This window comes from Acinonyx jubatus, chromosome A1 (genome assembly GCF_027475565.1).
Source record: "Acinonyx jubatus isolate Ajub_Pintada_27869175 chromosome A1, VMU_Ajub_asm_v1.0, whole genome shotgun sequence".
NCBI classification, from domain to species: Eukaryota; Metazoa; Chordata; class Mammalia; order Carnivora; family Felidae; genus Acinonyx; species Acinonyx jubatus.
Genome location: NC_069380.1, coordinates 190,408,499 through 190,427,198, shown reverse-complemented (window position 1 = coordinate 190,427,198; position 18,700 = coordinate 190,408,499). Strand labels below are relative to the sequence as shown.

The following is an 18,700-nucleotide window of genomic DNA, read 5'->3' as shown; positions in this document are numbered from 1 at the left end:
TCTCCCGCCGCTCTGCAGGGACAGCAGACGCGTGGCAGGCGGGCGCAGGCCTCCACAGTTCACAGAGGGCGTTCACAACTAACGCCGGAACTCGGAGAGGAAGAAAACTAGGGCCCGGCCGCGGATCCGCGCGCGCCGAGCACAGCTGCGGCTCCATTTCACGCCTAGGACTACTGAGTCCCCGGGACAAAGTTGGTCCTCCGAGCGGAGCCGGGGGGGGGGGGGGGGGGCAGTCACAGCCCGGAGCGTCCCGCAGGGCTCCAGCACCCTTTGCATCCCCCCCAGAGAGCTCGTAAATTCTCGGGGGAGTACGGGGCAGAGCTTGCGGGCACACCTTGGGGGAGGTCTCCCGCGCGTCCCAGCGCGCGAACACGCACCTTCGCCCAGCCCGCACCAGTTAGCGCCCAACTCGCCAACTCCCCGACTTTCGCAAAGCTGCCGCGGGCGGGGCAGCCGCCAAGGAGCGGGCCGCACCATTGCAGCCCGAGAGGGGGAAGCGCTCGGTCCCGGGGGCTCCGCCGCTCCCGAACGGATCGGAAAAAGTCGCGAGAAGGTCGGGGCCCGGGGCGCACAACGTTCGGCGGACGAGCGGAAGAGGGGCGGCGCTGAGCGCGCGGCTGGGCGGGCTCGGGGGCGGCGGCGGCGGCGACACCCCCCCTGCGGCGGTGGGGAGGTGGTAGAGGCCGGCTCCCCGGCCGGCGAGCGGCGGAAGTGCCGCGGAGTTGGAGCGGGGCCGGCGCCGCGGCAGCTTCTCCTCGCCGAGCTGCTGCCGCCGCCGGGCGGACGGGCGGACGCGCGGAGCCGGGGGCCGCGCGGCCGGGCCGGCGGGGCGCGGCGGGGCTGACCGGCCCCGATGAGGCGGAAGGAGAAGCGGCTTCTGCAGGCGGTGGCGCTGGTGCTGGCGGCCCTGGTCCTTCTGCCCAACGTGGGGCTCTGGGCGCTGTACCGTGAGCGGCAGCCCGACGGCACCCCCGGAGGATCGGGGGCGGCGGTGGTCCCGGCGGCCGGACTGGTGAGTCCCCCAGTTGCTGTGGGGGTGGGAACCCTCTCTCCTCGTATTCACTTGTAGCCTTCGCTTCCTTCCTCCACCTTTCCCTTTCTGCCTTCTCCGTGTCAGCGCCGGAGACTCTTCTGTTCTTCCCATTTTGGGGATTGGGAAAATTGAGGCCCAGAGAAAGACAGGAACTTGTCCAGAGACCCCACGTCAGTCGGAGGCAGAACCAGAACTAGAGACAGACTCCTGTTGCTCAGTCTGAAGGTGTGTTTCTTACTGTAGGTTACCATTCTCCTTTCCTTTCATGTCTGGTATCCCCTTACCTCTTTCAGCAGCTCTTGCTTTTGGAAGGTCCTGTCTGTACCCCTGTATCCCAGGATGACTTCTTCTTCAGGAGCTGCCAGTCCTTCTGTTTAGCGTCCAGGTCTTTTCCGCTTTTTCCCTCACCTGCTGATCTCTGTGTTCCCTGCTCAGTGGGACACCAGGTCTCCCTCTTCTCCCCATTTGTGTACCCTCCCCCCTTTTCACCCTCCCTCTTTCCCAGATCTGTGGATTTGTTGGAGGATGCACTGTGCGGGGCGGGGGGGGGGGGGGGGGAGACTCCTGGTTCTTGAGGGGCCTGCTGCCTTTGACCTTCTCAAGAGTCCAGAAGCAGGGATTCTGGTGGATGGATTCCCCCAAATTCCCAGCGGTGTTTGTGCCTGGGTGCCCTGAGGTTGGAACATCAGGTGCCTTCCCTGTCCCTTCTTGGAGATGGGACATGATCCCTCTTGAACTTGTCCAATCTGACTAGGTGTGTTGTTTCTTGCACAAGTTTAGGACCTTAATTGTTCTTGCTTCCTCTGAACTCCCCCACGTGTGTGTCTGTTGTGTCACACGTACATATAGACTGATAGCAGAAGCTCTATCAGAGCTCTCCTACCTCCCCAGCTCCCGGGTAGATAGGCGCCAGTGAGTGTTTGCATGCTTGAACTGTTTCACACAGTGGGACATTTCAGGTTTTCTTACAGGATTTCCTTGGCCCCATAATTTGGTGGATAATTTGTCCATCACTGTCCAACTTGACTTATCCTTGGCAGGATAAGGGAAGAGACTGACTTTTGAGGTTGATGTTTTTCTTTCTCTTCCTAGCATCAGGCTGCTTGAGCACAGAGGGCTGCTTGCTACCGGGATGACCAGTTTGAGTACAGCCTGTCACTCTGGTAATTGTTGCAAACCATCCTGGAAGGCCTCCTTCATCTCTTTGGTAGCTCTTATTGTTTGGAAATTAAGCTCCTCAACTCTTTTACCACCCTGGTTCAAACCCTGACAGCCATATTAGACCTCTTCCCCTTAAATTCTCTGTGCATATTGGTGTTTCCTTCATGAAGTCTTTCTTCACTTCCCTGTACTGGCATCAGGGTCAGGAGGTCAGGGTTCTGTCCTCAACTCTACCATTGACTTGCTGTGTGTGCCCTTGATCACCTCTCAGCTCCCTCTCTGAGCCTCCTTTTCTCCATCTGTGAAATGTAGTTATTGGTCCAGCTCCAGCATTGTGATAGCATCAGTGAATCAGTGAGGAGTACAACAGCCACGTCTTTTTTCTTTCCTGAGGGCAGGGGTCCCTTTTAGCATCCCTCCTGTGGGGGCTCCACACTGGACACAGCCCCAGGTCAAGGGGGGAGTGCCCTGCCTGAGCACTAACTCTCCTTTGGAATGGCTGTAGCCAGTTCTAAAATAGCTCCTGACATTCCGCCTCTGCCTGGAGAAAGCCCTCGTATTTCATTTGCCGTGGATGCCAGAGACGTCCTGATTTTCATTTTCTATAGACCCAGATGTGTAGAGAGAAGGTCAAGGTTAACTGCCAGTTTGGCCTGAGCTTTCAAAGTAAATTACTCACTTGTGCAAGAGGGAATTGATGGAGTAAGGCAGCCTTTTGGGCAGAGAGAGGGGAGCAACAGCTGGGCACTGCTCAGAGCCCTTAACTGAGATGGACAGATAGGCTCATCTGGGAAGGTCTAGTTCTTGTTTATTTCTTTTGCTCTGGAATATCACGCAGAGGAGGAAGAAGGGGTGAAGGGGTGTGGTGGTGATTGAGGTGGGTACCGATGGATTATCCTTGCTTTGAAGGAACTCCTTTGCTTCCTGGGAGTAGCAGAAAGGAGCTGTTTCCCCAATGATAAGCTCTGCTAGGTGCTGTGGGATTCAGCATTCATCTGCTCCCTTTCAGGAACACTCTGCCAAATTTCCACACAGCCACTTTTTGTTTGACTCTCCTGCAGATGCACAGCACTGGGCTTGGCCCCCAGTCCCTTGTCTGAATGTCAGCTGGCCTTGAGGGAGGAGGCTGACTTCTCAGAGCGATGGGGTTCCATCCCTCATCCCCGTGCACTGGAACATGGATGTAACCCATTAGTCTGCTATCTGGGAAATCTGGCATCTTGAGCACACAGGGCTTCTCTCGACAGGGCTGACCAGTTCTGAGCTCAGCTTGTCACTCTTGTAATTGTTGAGAATTATCCCAGCACACCTCGTTGATCTTTCTGGTAGAAATAACCACGGGGGCCCTGGAGGGAAGGCTGACAGGACTTTATCCAAATGCAAAATATATTCCCTGTGGGTCTGAGGGCTAACATACCCACTGTTTGAGCAGCCCTTTAACTCTTGGACTTCTCCAGTGGATTGAAGGATAGAGAGTTTCAAGTTAAGAGCATTTATCATCTGCTGGAAAGTAAGTCTGTATGCCTGTCATGCTAGCTCATCCTAGGCATACCTCTGGAGCTGGGTGGGGTAGTTGATTTATAAAGGACACATCATGCTTTCAGGACTTCAACATTCATCTAGTCAGACAGCTTTGTCCTCAGAAAGTTGTAAAACCAAGCAAGAAAAGCCAGTCTTGAAACTATCTTCATTTTAATTTAGGGGTCCCTCTCATTCGTAGCCCCAATCTGTTTAACATCTCTGTTTAATCCTACCGTCTGTTTCATATTCCAGACTTGGGAACTAGCTACTAAACACCCGTGTTAGGGAACGTGATGCAGTCCCTCCCCATTTCAGAGCCATAATCTGAAAGTGAGAAATGACTTCATTGGATAATAGCAACTGTGGAATAGAAATTGGTAGGATAATAGAATACCAATGACTTTAATTTTCAAGTATCAAGAGTTTTTCTCATTGTGTCAGAGCTGAACTTTATTCTCGGAACATCTAGAAATCAATACCTTTTCCCTCGCTTTTTTCAGTCTTCCTGGTGGCAGAGCCTTACCCATCAGAAAGTTAAGTACCCTAGAATTGTAGCCTTGGAATGAGTTCTTTAATTTTCTGCAGAGGGGCTGGAACCCTTTATATTATTAATCTCTTCTGTGTCTGCATGCCCAGCTGAAACCTGATGCCACTGGGGCTGGGTTGTTGAGTTACCTGAGCAAATCTGGCTCCCTGCATTCCTCCTGTCATCCTAGGTAGATAGTCTCCTAAGGAGCCCAGCTGAGGAAGGCCTGGGAACAGGGGCCTGGGTTCTCACTCTCTCTCCTACCCCTAAACTCACTGTGTGACCTCAGGAGAGTGGCTTAACTTCTTTGGGCCTTGGATCTCTCAACTGTGCACTGAAGGCTTATATTCAGAAGAGGAAAGGGAAATGTGTATCAAATGGTGCTCCCCTCCCCTGGCCGGGGCAGACATGGCTAAACAGTCTCTGTCCCACTAAGCCCACACCACCTGTTTCTGGACACTGCTACTCAAGCGGAGTTTATGGCATGTTGAAACTGATTTGCGACACAGGGAATAGATCCTTCGTGAGGAGGTTTCTAACTTTAATTTCCTGGGGTTCTGTGAGTTGGTTTGGAAGCATGTATTGAAAAGGCCTAGGTAGTGAAAGTATGTTAAAGCAGACCTCCGTACCGGAGTTGTGGTGAAGCCGCTACTTACCTGGGGATATGTTCATACTCTAGCGCCTTCTTTCAGGCTGTGGTCTGAGGATGTGAATTCAGCCTTTAATCTGTTGGTGCCCGTGACATAACAAATAATGGAATGGGGAATGAAAACGCGAAGGCCTGTTTTATTTTTTATCTTTTTTAATGTTTGTTTATTTTTGAGAGAAAGAGAGACAGAGCGTGAGTAGGGGAGGGGCACAGAGAGAGGGAGACACAGAATCCGAAGCAGGCTCCAAGCTCTGAGCTGTCAGCACAGAGCCCGACGTGGGGCTCGAACTCACGAACCATGAAATCATGACCTGAGCTGAAGTCGGGCACTCGACCGACTGAGCCACCCGGGCGCCCCCGTGAGGGCCCGTTTTAAAGGGAACCATCTAGCTTGCTAATTGTACAGTGACCACCGTCAGCTCTCACGAGAGAGGTGGCATCAGGATCTCATCACTGAAAAACACCCTGAGGCAAACTGGGCGTCTGTGGTACGTCCCGTGGCAGGTAACCGCTCATGATGATATTTGCAGTGTGTTCTGTATTTTCGTGTAACTGACTCCCCGTATCCCATCTATGTATCCGAGCTCCCAGGAAGACTGAAATAAGAGTCTTGCTTCTCAGAGAACCACCGTCCTCATGCCCAGTGCGGTGGGGAAAGGAGGTACCCTATGCGTGCCTGAGTTCCTGCGGCCAACGAGTACATCGTGTCCTCCCCTTCCAGAAGTATCTTGAAGGAGGAACTACATCCTCTTCTAGCACACAGCCTAAGGCTGGGCCCTTGGAAGGCGATCAGGACATGTTTGTTGAGCGATCGATATGTGTCAGAGCAGGAGGGGGGCTTCAGAAGTCGGCTAGTCTGCCCACCTTGCTTTGTAGGTATGGAAACTGAGCCCCAGGAGCGGGGAGTACAGACCAGAACCCAGTTCTTCTCCAAATTCTTGCTCTCTTTCACCACGAATATTTTTTCCCTCCACATCCTAATAATTGATTCTTCTCTACCATTATTTCCCGCACGAGCCGCGATTATCACTCCCAGTTTTGGAGCCCAGTACTTATTGACTAATTATTGGCTGGAACTTACCTGGCTTTTTTGCAGCTCCATTTTTATACATTTCTTCTCAAATTTTTATAGTGTTAAAGCAAGTAAAATGAATTAAATTTTAAGGTGGCCAAGGGATCCAGCTGGGAAATTGAGAAATTAAATGGATGCATCGCGTGTGGCATCATCACTGCTATCTGTGACAGACGGAGCTAGCGTGAGCTTGAGAGCCACTTCAGATTCTCTATCAGTTGCAAACAACAATGAAATACGCTACATGGGCTGAAATGAGTAAGGGAATATATTAGCTCCTGTAATTGCAGTGGCTTCAGGTATGGTATCATCTAGAAGTTCCTGCCGTAGACTGAGCCCTTGTGGTAGCTAAAAGCGGTTGTAGCCCTTCCCGACCTCATGTTCATACCCAGATCCTGGAGGAGAGAGTCTGTCTCCTCTGGTAGGTTCTGCTGAAGAGGGAGGAAACTTTTTTCCTCGAAGTGCTAGCAAGATCTCCTTAGGTATCATCAGCCTAATCCGGATCTGATGAGCTCTCTGAACCATCCACACTTGTCAAGAGGATGAGCGATGCTGATTGACTTAACCCACGCAGGAGCCAGGGGTAGGCTCGGGCCATCCGCCTTGTAGGAAGGTTTTTCCCAGAGAAAAGCCCGGGCGCTTTTGTGGAGAGGAGGGGAAATGCAGTGTAGGGATGAGGACTACAGGTGTCCATTCCAGAATCTCACTGGCACAGTGTCCCAGGCAGTCACTGCTGGAATCAGGCTTGGTCCCCGCGATCAAACCTCTTGGCCATCCAGGACTGAGTGCTGATCACTGGACCTACAGTCTGGATGTCTGGCATCCCAGTGGTCCCGGCTGTGCCGCCCCTTAGCTGGGATGATTAACTCCCTGAGCCTCAGTTTCCTCTTGAGGAAGCTCGCATGTGAATGCTTGCTGGTGTGGAGTAGAGGGTTGAGATGAAGCGCAGTTTGAAAGCTGCCTTTATTTAATCTTGTGAGTCCTGCTGCCGCCTTCCTTCCCCTCACAGACGTCCTGAGAGCTGCGCCCCCCACCCCCCGCCCCACATTAAAAGTCAGTTCATTGAACATTTCTCTCAAGCTGAAAAAGAACTTCTGTCTCTTCAGCTTTGACTCTTTTTTTCTGCCTGGCCCTCTTAGCTGGAGGAGGCGGAGTGTTCATACTTTGGAAGCTAAACAATTCCGCTTGCTGTGGTGGGTGGGTGTGTATTTATGAGTGTGTAGCTTTCTCTCCATGTGTCTCTCTTCGCTCTCTCTTATCTTTGGATGGTTCCTGTTTGCTGCCCTCTGCTGAGTGTAGATAGGAGAAGGACGGGAAAAAAGCAGGCCCATGTTTTCCTTCCCCTTTGGTTTTGAGAGAATTCTGAGCTTCAGATGCTGAATTTTCCTCTGTTTGTGCAGGTGATAAAAAGCCACAGCGTAAAATGACACTAATAAGAATGATGATGGTATAGATGACAGGGAGAATGATAAGGTTAATAATAATAATCACAGTGGCTACCATTTCTTTGGCACTTATTCTGATAGGTGTTGGACTAAGAAGCCCTTTACCTGTATGTCTTGTTAAATACTCCCAGGTATAAACAGGTAGGAATGAATGAGGGAACCAGGGCTCACGGAGGTGCACATAGTGGCCTGAGGATACACAGCCTGTGGTTGTGGGGCTGGTGTTTGAGCCTGTGGGTCTCTGATCCAATGCCTGAGCAGGACAGAGGACCTGTTTCCCACCCTGCCCTGACACCCACTCCTGCGAGGCTGCTACGGGAGCCCTGCTGTCTGAGCAGAGGGGAAAGACCATTGTGCTAAGACTGAACCCTCTTCAGTGGCTGAGGTGGAGCCCACATGGTCACTTGAAGAGGCCCCCTCACCAAACCGCCCCCGCAGCCCTGTTGGCAAAGCGACTCCCCCATCCTCCTAGACCGAGACATCATGGGGCAGCGTGTAGGGCTCTAGTTTTGGAGCCGCTTGATTCAGATCCCTAGCCCTGGCCAAGTCACTTGGCCTCCATGCCTGGATTTCTTGGTTTGTAAAATGGAGACAGTGTTATGTGTATTGATGGTTGAATGAGTCACAGTGGGTAAGACCCTGAGCACAGGCTGGGTACAGAACGAGTCCTCAGTAACCGTGGTTATGCTCCTGTTTGTGGGAAGTGCCTGGCTTATAGCAGGGACCCAGTTCTTCATAGTAGGGACTCAGCTTCCCTGTGGCTCAGATAGGGAGGGAGGCCTCTTTATGGTTGTTGGAAGGTGAGGTCTGAGGAGAGGTGGTTGGCCTCATGGTGCAGCGTTCAGAGGTGGAACAGGGCCGCAGTGTCTCTGGTGATTGGGGGTGGGAAGGAAGGTGTGTTTGCACAGCTGCTCTTTGTAGTCCACTCCCTGATGCTCTGGAATCCAAAGCAATTATTGGGGGAACCTTCCCATTTACTACGCTGGGCGAGAACCCAGATCCTCTGCGTCCTTCCAAGAAGTATTTTTTGCCACCTCCGGGAAGTATTTTTTGGTCACTGCAGCCCCCAGGAGTTGCTCACTAGTGTTAGTTCCCCTGAGCATTGATTTTATCACCTGTCCACTTAGGTGGAGAAACTTCCAGAAAGGCATGGCCTGGGGCTTCTTTCTGCTGCCCACTCCCCGTACCTTTCAAGGTATTTCACATCTCTCCGCCTCCACACACACTGCTCCCTTGCCTCTCTCGCCCTTCTTCCCTGCCACCTGGCCCCTAAGCCTCCCTCGCTCCTGTAGGGGCAGCCTGGGGTTGTCCTCTTGCTACCAGGAGCCCAGAGCCCCTTATATAAATGTGTCGTGTGGTGCAATAATTGTTTTTATTTAATCTGTCCAGACTGTCGTCTCCTGAAGGCAGGAACTAACCTCAGTCCTCGGTTGCCCACTCTAATTTGCCCCAAATATTTGCCAAACAACTGAAGCAGCAAGCAAGGAGTGATCTGGTTGGTGCCTGGTAACTGCTGGCGGAGTGCAGGAAGCTTAGCCTTGAGGAACGGCTCTTCTTGGGTGCTTCAGAATCCCTGGGGAGCCTGTTAACACCGGGGCTCCAGGGCTCGCGCCCAAGGAGCATGATTGGGCCGGTCTGGGGTGGGCCAGGGATCATCCTTCGGGGAACTCTCTCCTCTCTGTCCACATCTCCAACTTGTCAGCATCCCTGGGAGGCAGACCTGACTTTCCCCAGGGGCCCACTCCAATCTCCACAGGAGCGCTTTGGGACCTGCCTTTGAACTTGTATTTCTGGGGAGCGTGTTTATCTGCAGTTTCCCAAGCTGCCAGCCAGTGCCCACAGAGGGCTGTTATCAGTGGCACTGTGTCAGACGCAAGTGGTGCAGGGTTGAGATCCGGGACGGGCGGTGCACTTTGAAAATGCCTCTGCCGTGGGCCACAGGGACTCTCTGGGCCCTGAGGTTTTGTTTTCCTCTGATACCTGTGATCTGTTGCCTTTCCAGGACAGGTGCTCTGCCTTCCTGCCAAGGGGGCAAGGAGGAGGTGTCTGTAGGTGGGGGTTGAGGGCAGTACTGAGCCAGGCCTCCCTGGGAAGGTGCGACATTAGGGAGGCTGTGTGAGTCTCTTCCTTGAGTTGGAGAGAGCATAGGATTGGGGGCAGGCTCCTCTGATTCCCGGGCCCACCACTGTCCCTTATTCACTCTGTGTCCAACTCTGGACCTCAGCCTCAGCCTTATCCTAAAATGAGCACAATGGTCACTGCTTTACTGTGTCACCGTGGTGATTAAGTGAATTGAAGATGAGAAAGCTGAGGTGCAGGGAGGTACAGTGACATATCCAGGGTCACACAGCTAGCAAGTGATGGAAACCGGCTTCCAACCCAGGTGTCTCACTCAGGTGGAGCACCCAGCCCCAGGCTTCCTTCTGCTGTCTTGCCACCTACCTGCTCCATGACCTTGGGTGAGGCTACCTTTCCTTCTTCCCCAGGCCATGAGGAGGCTGCAGGGGGAGGTTATTGCCGGAGGCCCCGCGAGCCTGGTTCTTGGATGCGTTGTGTTGGCTCCAGAAAGCTCTTCCGCGAGCTGAATGCCCGGGCGTCAGTGCCAGGGCATGATTACAGCAGGTCCCACGTGCCTCTCGGGAGCGTCCCTCGGGCAGCCTCCCAAGAGCCCAGTTAACTGGGGTCGTGTGTTTGTACGAATCTCTCCGTGAGTTACAGATGTCAGCGTTCTCAGGGAGGCTGGCTGCTAAGCAGAGGCTGCTGGCGGGGCTTCTGCAGGAAGGGGGTTTCTTAAAGGGAACAGGTTGGAAACATCTGGCGGGGGAATGTGTGCGACAATTACTTCCTGCTGCTGAAGCACATTGTATGTGCTCGACTGAAAACTGTTATTTTTGCGTGTTTCCTCCTGAGCACTGATCAGAGGCAGCTGCTGACAGTTAAAAAATGTGTGTGTGTGTGCATGTCTATTTGTGAAGGAGTAAGTTTCTAAATTTGGTACCTAATGAGTGAAAAGTTAGTGTTTGTGTTTTGGGGGCATCAGGGTCTGTAGTAGGATTCCTGGTTAGTTTATTGACAGTAAACCTTAATGACAGTCTTCTTCAGAGAACTTCTTACATTACTTCATTTGACCTTTGCACCGTGTTTTGTTTTGTTTTGTTTTGTTTTGTTTTTTACACCTTACCTGTATACTTTAATGCAGATTGCAGACGGGTGGCCTGGGGCCAGAAGTAGCCCAGAAATATGTTTCATGTGGGTCACCCAGTGCTGGCCCATAGATGGATGAGTGTCTTTATTTTTAAGTGTCGGAGAGTTGTCAGCATGTGAACATTGGGGTATTTCACATTAAAAGAAAAAAATGCTCATTTCTGGCTTTTATGAGGAAAACCGTAAAAGTGTTGGCAACAGGGTCCAGGTTCCAGTATCACAAAAAGTGGCTGGATCTGGGTAGCAGTTGCCCACTGTAGAAAGACCTCAGCTTGAACCTGGGTTCTTCAGCCTTTCATGTAGCCAGCCTGGCCTCTGGAGACATGTGAGTTTGGGAGCCCTTTGTCTGATTTGTCCTCTTTATGCCATGGTGGAGGCACAACAAGGCTTGTGATCCCCAGTTTGCAGAAGAGAAAGACAAGATTCAAATAGTATAAGTGACGTAACTGGTCACAGAGCCAGTAAGTTGAGGCTAGTCCTTTTTTTTTTTTTAATGCTTATTTATTCTGAGAGAGAGACCAAGCACATGTGTGCAAGCAGGGGAGGGGCAGAGAGAGAGAGAGAGAGAGAGAGAGAGAGAGAGAGAGAGAGAGAGAGAGAGAAAGAATCCCAAGAAGATTCTGCACTGTCAGTACAGAGCCCGGCTTGGGGCTTGAACTCACAAACTGCAAGATCATGACCTGAGCTGAAATCAAGAGTCAGGTGCTTAACCAACCCAGGCTCCCCAAGGCCAGTCCTTTTTGACTATAAGCCCAATGTACTTTTTGGGGAGGCTGGGGGGAAATGGTTACTTGGAAATACAAACATATAGACCTATGGCTCTTGAACAAACTCCCTTAAGTTTACATCCACATGATTTATATTGTGGCTCTGTCTGAGCCCAAGAACGATTTACCTTGTTTCTCTGTGTTTTTAGGTACTCTGAATTTGAGGTCCACCCCATCTAATGAAGTTTGCTCCAACTGTGTGAGGGGCTGCCGTAGGTTTGTTTGTTAGAAGTGATGTGAGCACAGAGTGCATTTTATTTTCTGCCTTGGGCTTCCTGGCATGTCAGGAAACCCCAGAATGTGCCTTCTTGTTACCGCGGGAGTGTTAGGAATCTATGGTGAGAGGCAGGACGGCTTTCCAGCAGAAATGGCACATACCGCATTCCCTTGTCTGAGGGGACCTCAGAGGCATCTATCTGGGGGCATTGCTAGAAAAGAGAGGGCCTGTGTGAGGGCCCTGAGCTATCTGGGTGAGGCAGTTCAGCCGAACACAGCCCCCGGTGCCTGTGAGTGCAGGGATGACCCTTTGTCAGAGCAGGAGTGGCTGTACCTCCCGCCCCACCGCCCCCCACTCGAGGGACCTTCCCTTAGAGGTTCCACATGGCTGCTGGTGTGGCAGTGGGGCACAGAGGTGTGACAGCTGGTTCTGGGCTGAGAATTTGCTCTCTTTGAGCCCTGGCTCCACCACGGTAACAGTAACGTTTCTTAACTTACTGAGCTCTTGGGGCATGCCATGCACTGTGCCCTTCTTATTTCTTCAGCATTGTAAGCAGTCTTAGTGTGGTCATTTCGCAGGTGGGAAGACTGAGGCTCAGGAAGCATAAGCAACTTCCCAGGCCTGCAGAGGATGTAGGTGGCAAGACTGAGACTCAGATTTCTGATTCTCAAACCTGTGCTCTTAACTGCCATGCTTTATTGGCACCTTGGCAAGCCATCGAACCTCTTTGGGTCTCCATTTCCTCCCCTGGAAAGTGGGGATAATGTGTTCCTGGCATGCCAGCAGAGTACAGATAAGAAGGGCTCATCAGCTTTCAGACCCATTCTTCTTGCCTGTCCCCCTGGCTCTGGGCAGCTGTCAGGCATTGCCGCCTGCCGTGTTATCTTTCCCGCCGGGGTAGGCGGGGCTCCTCTGCTCCTGAGTGTCAGGGTTCGCCTGAGGAGGCAGCCCTGTACGTCTGGAGCGTGCCTCCCTGTGTCTCCCTTGGCAATAGGAGAGGCAGCCGAGCCCTGCCCCAGGGAACAATGGGGCACATTCAGAAGGCAGCCAGGTGCCAAGCCAGAGGTGTTGAAGGGACATTTGATTAGTTTTAACCCTAGTGGTCAGGCTTTTGCTCTTTCTTTCTCTGTAGAAGTTAAGTGGGAAGGAAACAGGTGTGGCTTTCCTCTCCATGCAGTTCACGTGGGCCTTCTGATTTTGGGCGTGAGTACACCTCTTCGACCCCTCTCCTATCCTCAGTCCTCTCCTGTCTCTGCGTAAGTCTGTGTCTCCCTCCTTGCCTCCAGCCCCTGCTGTCTCTGTGCTGTGTGTGTCTCACTCAGCAAGTGTGATGAGAGCTGAGACTGAAGAATCCACGATTCCAAGGGACTATCTTTCATCTTGTGCCATCTCTCCCAACATCATCCCTGCCAGGCGGTCAGCCAGCTTTGGCTTGCACACCTCCAGTGAGAGGGAACTCACTTTCTTAGCTCAGCAGAGTCCTAGGTAATCTGCCATGGCTCAGGGAGACTTAGAGGATTTCTTCAGTGCCCACTCTCCTCTTCAGGCTCCTCTCAAATCTTTCCTTTTCCAGAAAGTCTTTTCTGATCTTTCCAGTTAGAATTAATCTCTGTCTCTTGGAAATGCTTATAGAATTTAATTTGTACAGCTTTAGTGGCACGAGTGTTAAAGTGCTATGTTTTGCCATTTCTCTAGGCAGAGGAAAGTAATGTTGAAGGAGCTTTCCCAGTAGGACAGCTCGTTGGGTGAGGTTCCAGCTGGAGAGAAGGGATACTAGAGAACTGCCATGTGGGCCTGGGCTTCCTCCTGTATCTAGAAAGTCCCTCTCCAAACTTGGCCAGTGTATGTTATGTATTCTTTTCGTCCAGAGAATATGTTAGGCTTTGTGGGCCATATGGTCTCTGCGACGACTTCTCAACTCTGTCGTTGTAGTGTGAAAGCAGCCAGAGACAATACATAAATGAACAAGTGTGCTGTGTTCCAATAAAACTTTATTTGCAAAATAACAGGCAGCAGACGGGATTTGCAGGCTGTGGTTTGCTGACCCATGTTCTAGTCTCTTCCTGGTGGATCAAATGACTTTAGTTGCTGTGTGACCTTGGGGGTGCTGAGGTCCTTCTCCCAGCATGGATGAATGGAATGTTATGGGTTGAATCATGTCCTCTAAAAGATATGTTGAAGTCCTAACCCCTGCACCTCAGCATGTGACCTTATGTGGAAATAAGGTCATTGCAGATGTAATTAGTTAAGATTAACTAATTGCCGGTGTAGGATGGGCCCTTAATCCCATATGATTGACTTAGGTCCTTACAAAAGGGGAGACACAGCGAGGGAAAGAGCCATGGGAAGACGGAGGAGGAGACCGGAGTGATGCTGGCATAAACCCAGGAATACCTCGGGCCACCAGCCGCTGGAAGAGGCAAGGATGCATCCTCCACCAAAGGCTTTGGAGAGAGCATGGCCCCACCAACACCTTGATTTTGAACTTGTAACCTCCACAACAATGAGGCAATACATTTCTGTTATTTGAAGCCACCTAGTTGGTGGTGCTTTTTTAAGGCAGCCCCAGGAAACCAATACATGGACCATTTTCCATTTTCTCATCAGATTGTTTTATGGGTGTGCATGAGTGTGTTGATGCGTTGTGTTTGGGTAGAGGTGGATAAAACACTCTGCAAGGCAGGGATAATTGTCATAATCTCTTCTAGCTACTTCGATTCCCTTTTAACTCATGAAAAAAGCCTCTCTTCCTATGGAGGATTAGCATATTACCCTGCACGTATGTATTCTTTAAAGCCACACTCCTTATTAACAGATCAGCCTTTTTTTTTTTTTTTTAAACTTAGCCATTAGCCTGGAATACCAATGAGTAAACATGGTGCATACTGCCTTTTATTTAACCCTATTATCTTTCTTTTTCTGAGTTTTGACTACAGTGATTTCAACCACCTATTTTTGTTCTGGGTCCCAACTCACTTGATTTGGAGGCTTACTATGTGTTAAGTACAGAGAATAGCCCTGCCTTCAGAGGGCTTGTAGTCTATAGAGGATATAGACAAGTACACAGTGATGTAGAACACAAGGCAGAGCGTACTTAGTACCGTGGGAGGGGTCAGCCTGGTGTTGTGAGGTGCTGGGAAGAGGAGGTCACACTGATTTAGGTCAGGAAGGACTTCTGAAAGGTGGTGACTTTTAAGGTGGCCCCAGGGAAGGATTGGGACTTCTCAGCTCACAGAAAGCGGGGAGTCTATTCTAGGAACAGGGAGTATGCCTAAGTCACTGAACCTTCAGATATCAAATAACTGCAGGGAGGTAAGGGCCAGATCACAAGGGCTCTGCTGGGAGGCTGGGGAGGCTGGACTTCCAGAAATTGGGAAGCCATGGGCAGTTTTTGCACAAAAGATGATCTGAACAGAGGGGTGGCTCAGAGAGGTGGATATGGCAGTGCAGGAAGTAATGGAGGCTGTGGGCTACTTTGGAGGCTATGTGGGTGGAGTCCATTCATTTGTCCACTATACTCTGCTGTGGTCTGGACACCGTGCCAGGTAGTGAGGCCACCAAGAGGCATAACTTGCAGCCTCTGAGCATCAGAGACTGATAATAGTAACTCCCATGCAGGCTACCTTTGCCCAACACAGTTTTAAGTACCTTACATAAAAGGTTTTCTTAGTTTTCGCAGCAACCCAATAGTGTACACACTGTGATATCTCCATTTTATAGAGGAGGACACTAAGCACCATGGAGAGGAAATGTCACACCCAAGGTCACATAGTTGGTCACTGATGGAACTGTGATTGGCCTGCAGGGTCCTGAGCCTTCACCACTAACCTTGACTCCATACACCCAAAGGTCATTTAGAATACAGTGAGATCTGTTTCTGGTAACTGCAGGTAAAAGTTCCATGTGAACACATAGGAGAGCAAATTAACCCAGATGGGCAGGGTGGGTGGAGCAGGAAAGGCTTACTCAAGGAGGGAATCGTCACCTAAGTCTTTGAAGGTGAGTGGGGTAATTTAGCCAGGCAGGCAAAGGGCTGGGTGTAGAATGGGGAGCATAGGGATTTTCTGTGGAGGGGAAGCACAGTCCCAGAAAGGGGAAGACAGCATGGTGTGTTGAGAGCCTTCCAAGTTCAGTGTTGCTGGCCCCTAGTAAGTAAAGCCAGGAGTGGGCCTGGCAGAGGCTAGCGTATAGGTGGGGCCAGGTCCATGGACTAGACTCTACCTGGTGGTTGCCAGAGACATGAAGGGCGTTGGGCAGAGAAGTCTTGTGACCAGATTTGCTTTCTGATGGGACCAAGAGTTGGAAGAGATCCAGGAGGTCATTTTGTCAATTGCTGTCAGATGTCTGCATGCGAGGGCAGATGACACAGAGGAGCTCCCAGGACAGGACTCGTGAGGCCAGAGCACTCCAAGCATGGGACGTGACTCGGAAGGCTCAGCTAGTTGTTTAGCTGGTGTTTGGGTCTGTAGTTCTGCTTCATTCAATGTGTCATTCATCCATCGGATTTTGACTGAATGCTGAACGTGCCCAGGCTGGCTCTCTGCTAAGCACTTGACATTCCAGGAGGAAAGGACATGGTCTCTGCCCTTGAGGCCAGCTGGACCACCAGGCAGATAATTCCAGGGCAGTGGGATGCCAGCAGTCGGTGGAGTGGGCATTGGGCCCTGAGAGCACAGTAGAGGAAGCACAGTCTCCCTGCTGCTGCCTCTCTCCTTGCCCCCTCCCCACCTCACTCCCAGCCTTAAGAAGAAAACGATTTTTAACACTTATTTATTTTTGAGAGACAGAGCGTGAGCAGGGGAGGGTCAGAGAGAGAGAGGGAGACCCAGAATCTGAAGCAGGCTTCAGGCTCTGAGCTGTCAGCACAGAGCCCGACACGGGGCTCGAACTCACAAACCATGAGCTCATGACCTGAGCTGAAGTCGAACATTTAACCGACTGAGCCACCCAGGCGCCCCACTCCCAGCCTTGTAAAGCCACAGGCTTGCCTGGATTTGAATCCCAGCTCTGCCCTTTACTAGCTGTGTGATGTTGGGAGTTACTGAAACTCTTTGTGTCCTCTGTTTTAAAATGAGCACGGTAGTAGTATCTGCCTCAACAGATAGCCATCAGGATTAAATTAGTTCACGTCCACAAAGCAGTCAGGATAGTGCTTTGGCATACAAGAAGTGCTCCATAGATGCTCTTATTACTTTAGGTCCAGAATCCCTCAGCCTAAACCCTCTGTACAAGGCACATTTTAGGTTTCAGAATTACGTTAGTCAGGGTTCAATCAGGTGAGAGAAACCGCCCAGTTATCTAAACACTGAAAGCTTAATATAAAGAATTATGAACTCTGACAAGAGATTGCAGTAATGAAGGATTGACTGCTGTGAAGTAACGAGTGCTCTAAATATAGCTTAAAGAATGTGGGGATAGCAGATGTAGGAGCAGTGGCTCCCCCTAGGGCTCAGGTAGAGCACCAAGGAGCACCCCCATCCCGGTTGCAATGGAATTCGAAAGGAAGATCCTCCCTCCTGGGGCTGAGATGGAGCACTCGTAGAAGAGGCCCCCAGACAGAGATCTTGGCTTCGTTGGGGAGGGCACAGCTGTGCTTCGCGAATGGTAGAGAAGCAGCTGTGGTGCCACGCCAGTGACGGGTGCCGGGGACAGCTGTCCATGGTGAGGCGCCTCCCAGAAGGCAGTCGGCTACAATAGCACGGGAGTGGGTAACACGGGGAGGCTGCTAGCGGCTTGGTGCCATTGCACACTGTGGCCGGACGATAGAAACGTTGTGTTTGCGGCTCTGGCTGGCCCTGTGCCAGAGACGTGGTCATCAGGCTAACGTGAGTTCGCTCCTCGGTGAGTCACAGACAGAAACTAGACCAGGTGGCGTGGTCACACAAAGGAAACTTTATTTGCAGCAAATAAGGAGATCACGGGGAATAACTTCCAAAGCCGTGAGCCCCCAGACAAGGGCGAATGGGTTGCTTTCACTCAAGGTTAGGATGACTATTCATCATTATGTAGAGGCGAACGTAAGGTCATGCCTATATGTACGTTGTATGCTATGTAAATGCGTCTTGTGCTCCTCCTTGGGCAGAGATTTTAGTGTCAAGGGAGCTGCATGGGTCACTCCACGGTCCGTCTGTACAGGTACAGGTCAGAGGTTAGGCTCAAACTGGTCTGTGTGGTCTGGGCCTCCAGAGCCCTTCGTCCAGGCAGTTGTCATTGCTTGAGAGGTGGCTTTGGTTTCCATCACCGGATGCTATGCCTCTTGGGTCTTTTGCCTGAATTAAGAGAGAAGCTGCAAAAAAGAGCGTAAGGAAAAGTGTAGGACAGAGATTGGTGGGTCCAAGCAGGTGAGCAGTAAAGGTCAGGTGTCGGGGTCCAGCTGGTAACAAAGTCATCTGTGCTGCCTGCCTGGCACATGTACCAGAACCAGGATAGAAAACATACAGGAAAACCCTTTCCTCCCGCAGTGTCTCTCTAGCATCTTTGACCTGTCACTGTGATTACTATTAACATCATGTTGTCTAGCGAGGGAGAAAATGTTTAAAGGGCCCAGATCTATTTTTGCACAGCAGACAGGGAAGGTGCATTTGTGGTTGGGAGGCAATAAACTGGTCAGGGGCACAAGAATCTTTCTGATTTAGGGAAGTTGATGCAGTGCATATATTATATTATGTAATAGCCCCAGTGGGGTCTATGGGTAGCTCTCCATAACCAGAACATACTATTTTTTTTTTTTCCTGTGGCAAAAATGTAAGAATATTCATGCTAAGTGGATAAAGAGCATAAGTAGCTTCGTGTCCATTCAGGCCAGGTTTTGTCACTAAATGAGTTATAAAAAAAAAAAAAAAGTTACAGAAAAAGCTTTTGGATCCTGAAATCGAGGCTAAGGGATGGTTGTGTCATGTGTTTTCATTACCTTTCTCCACACAGCAGCCAGAGGGGTCTTTTGGAAAATGTCCATTATGCCACTGGCTAAGGTAAAGACTAAACTTCACTTCAGGCCCCCTCCCAACACTCCCCTCCCTGCCACCCCTGCCCTCCATTCATACTGACCTTGAACAAGCCATCTTGTTACCTGGAGTGTTCTTCCAGTCTCCCTGCCACACAAACA

At 51.1% G+C, this 18,700-nt stretch overlaps 1 protein-coding gene across 1 annotated transcript in view; it reads left to right on the top strand.

Annotated features, from left to right (window-relative positions):
- Positions 1–721: 721 nt before the first annotated feature.
- The window catches only part of GALNT10 (polypeptide N-acetylgalactosaminyltransferase 10), a 227,281-nt gene continuing 209,302 nt past the window's right edge, over positions 722–18,700 (top strand). Inside the window, exon 1 of the mRNA XM_027077575.2 lies at positions 722–1,012. Coding sequence (XP_026933376.1) covers positions 854–1,012 — 159 coding nt within the window. The 5' untranslated portion in view covers positions 722–853. The remainder of the gene's footprint in view (positions 1,013–18,700) is intronic.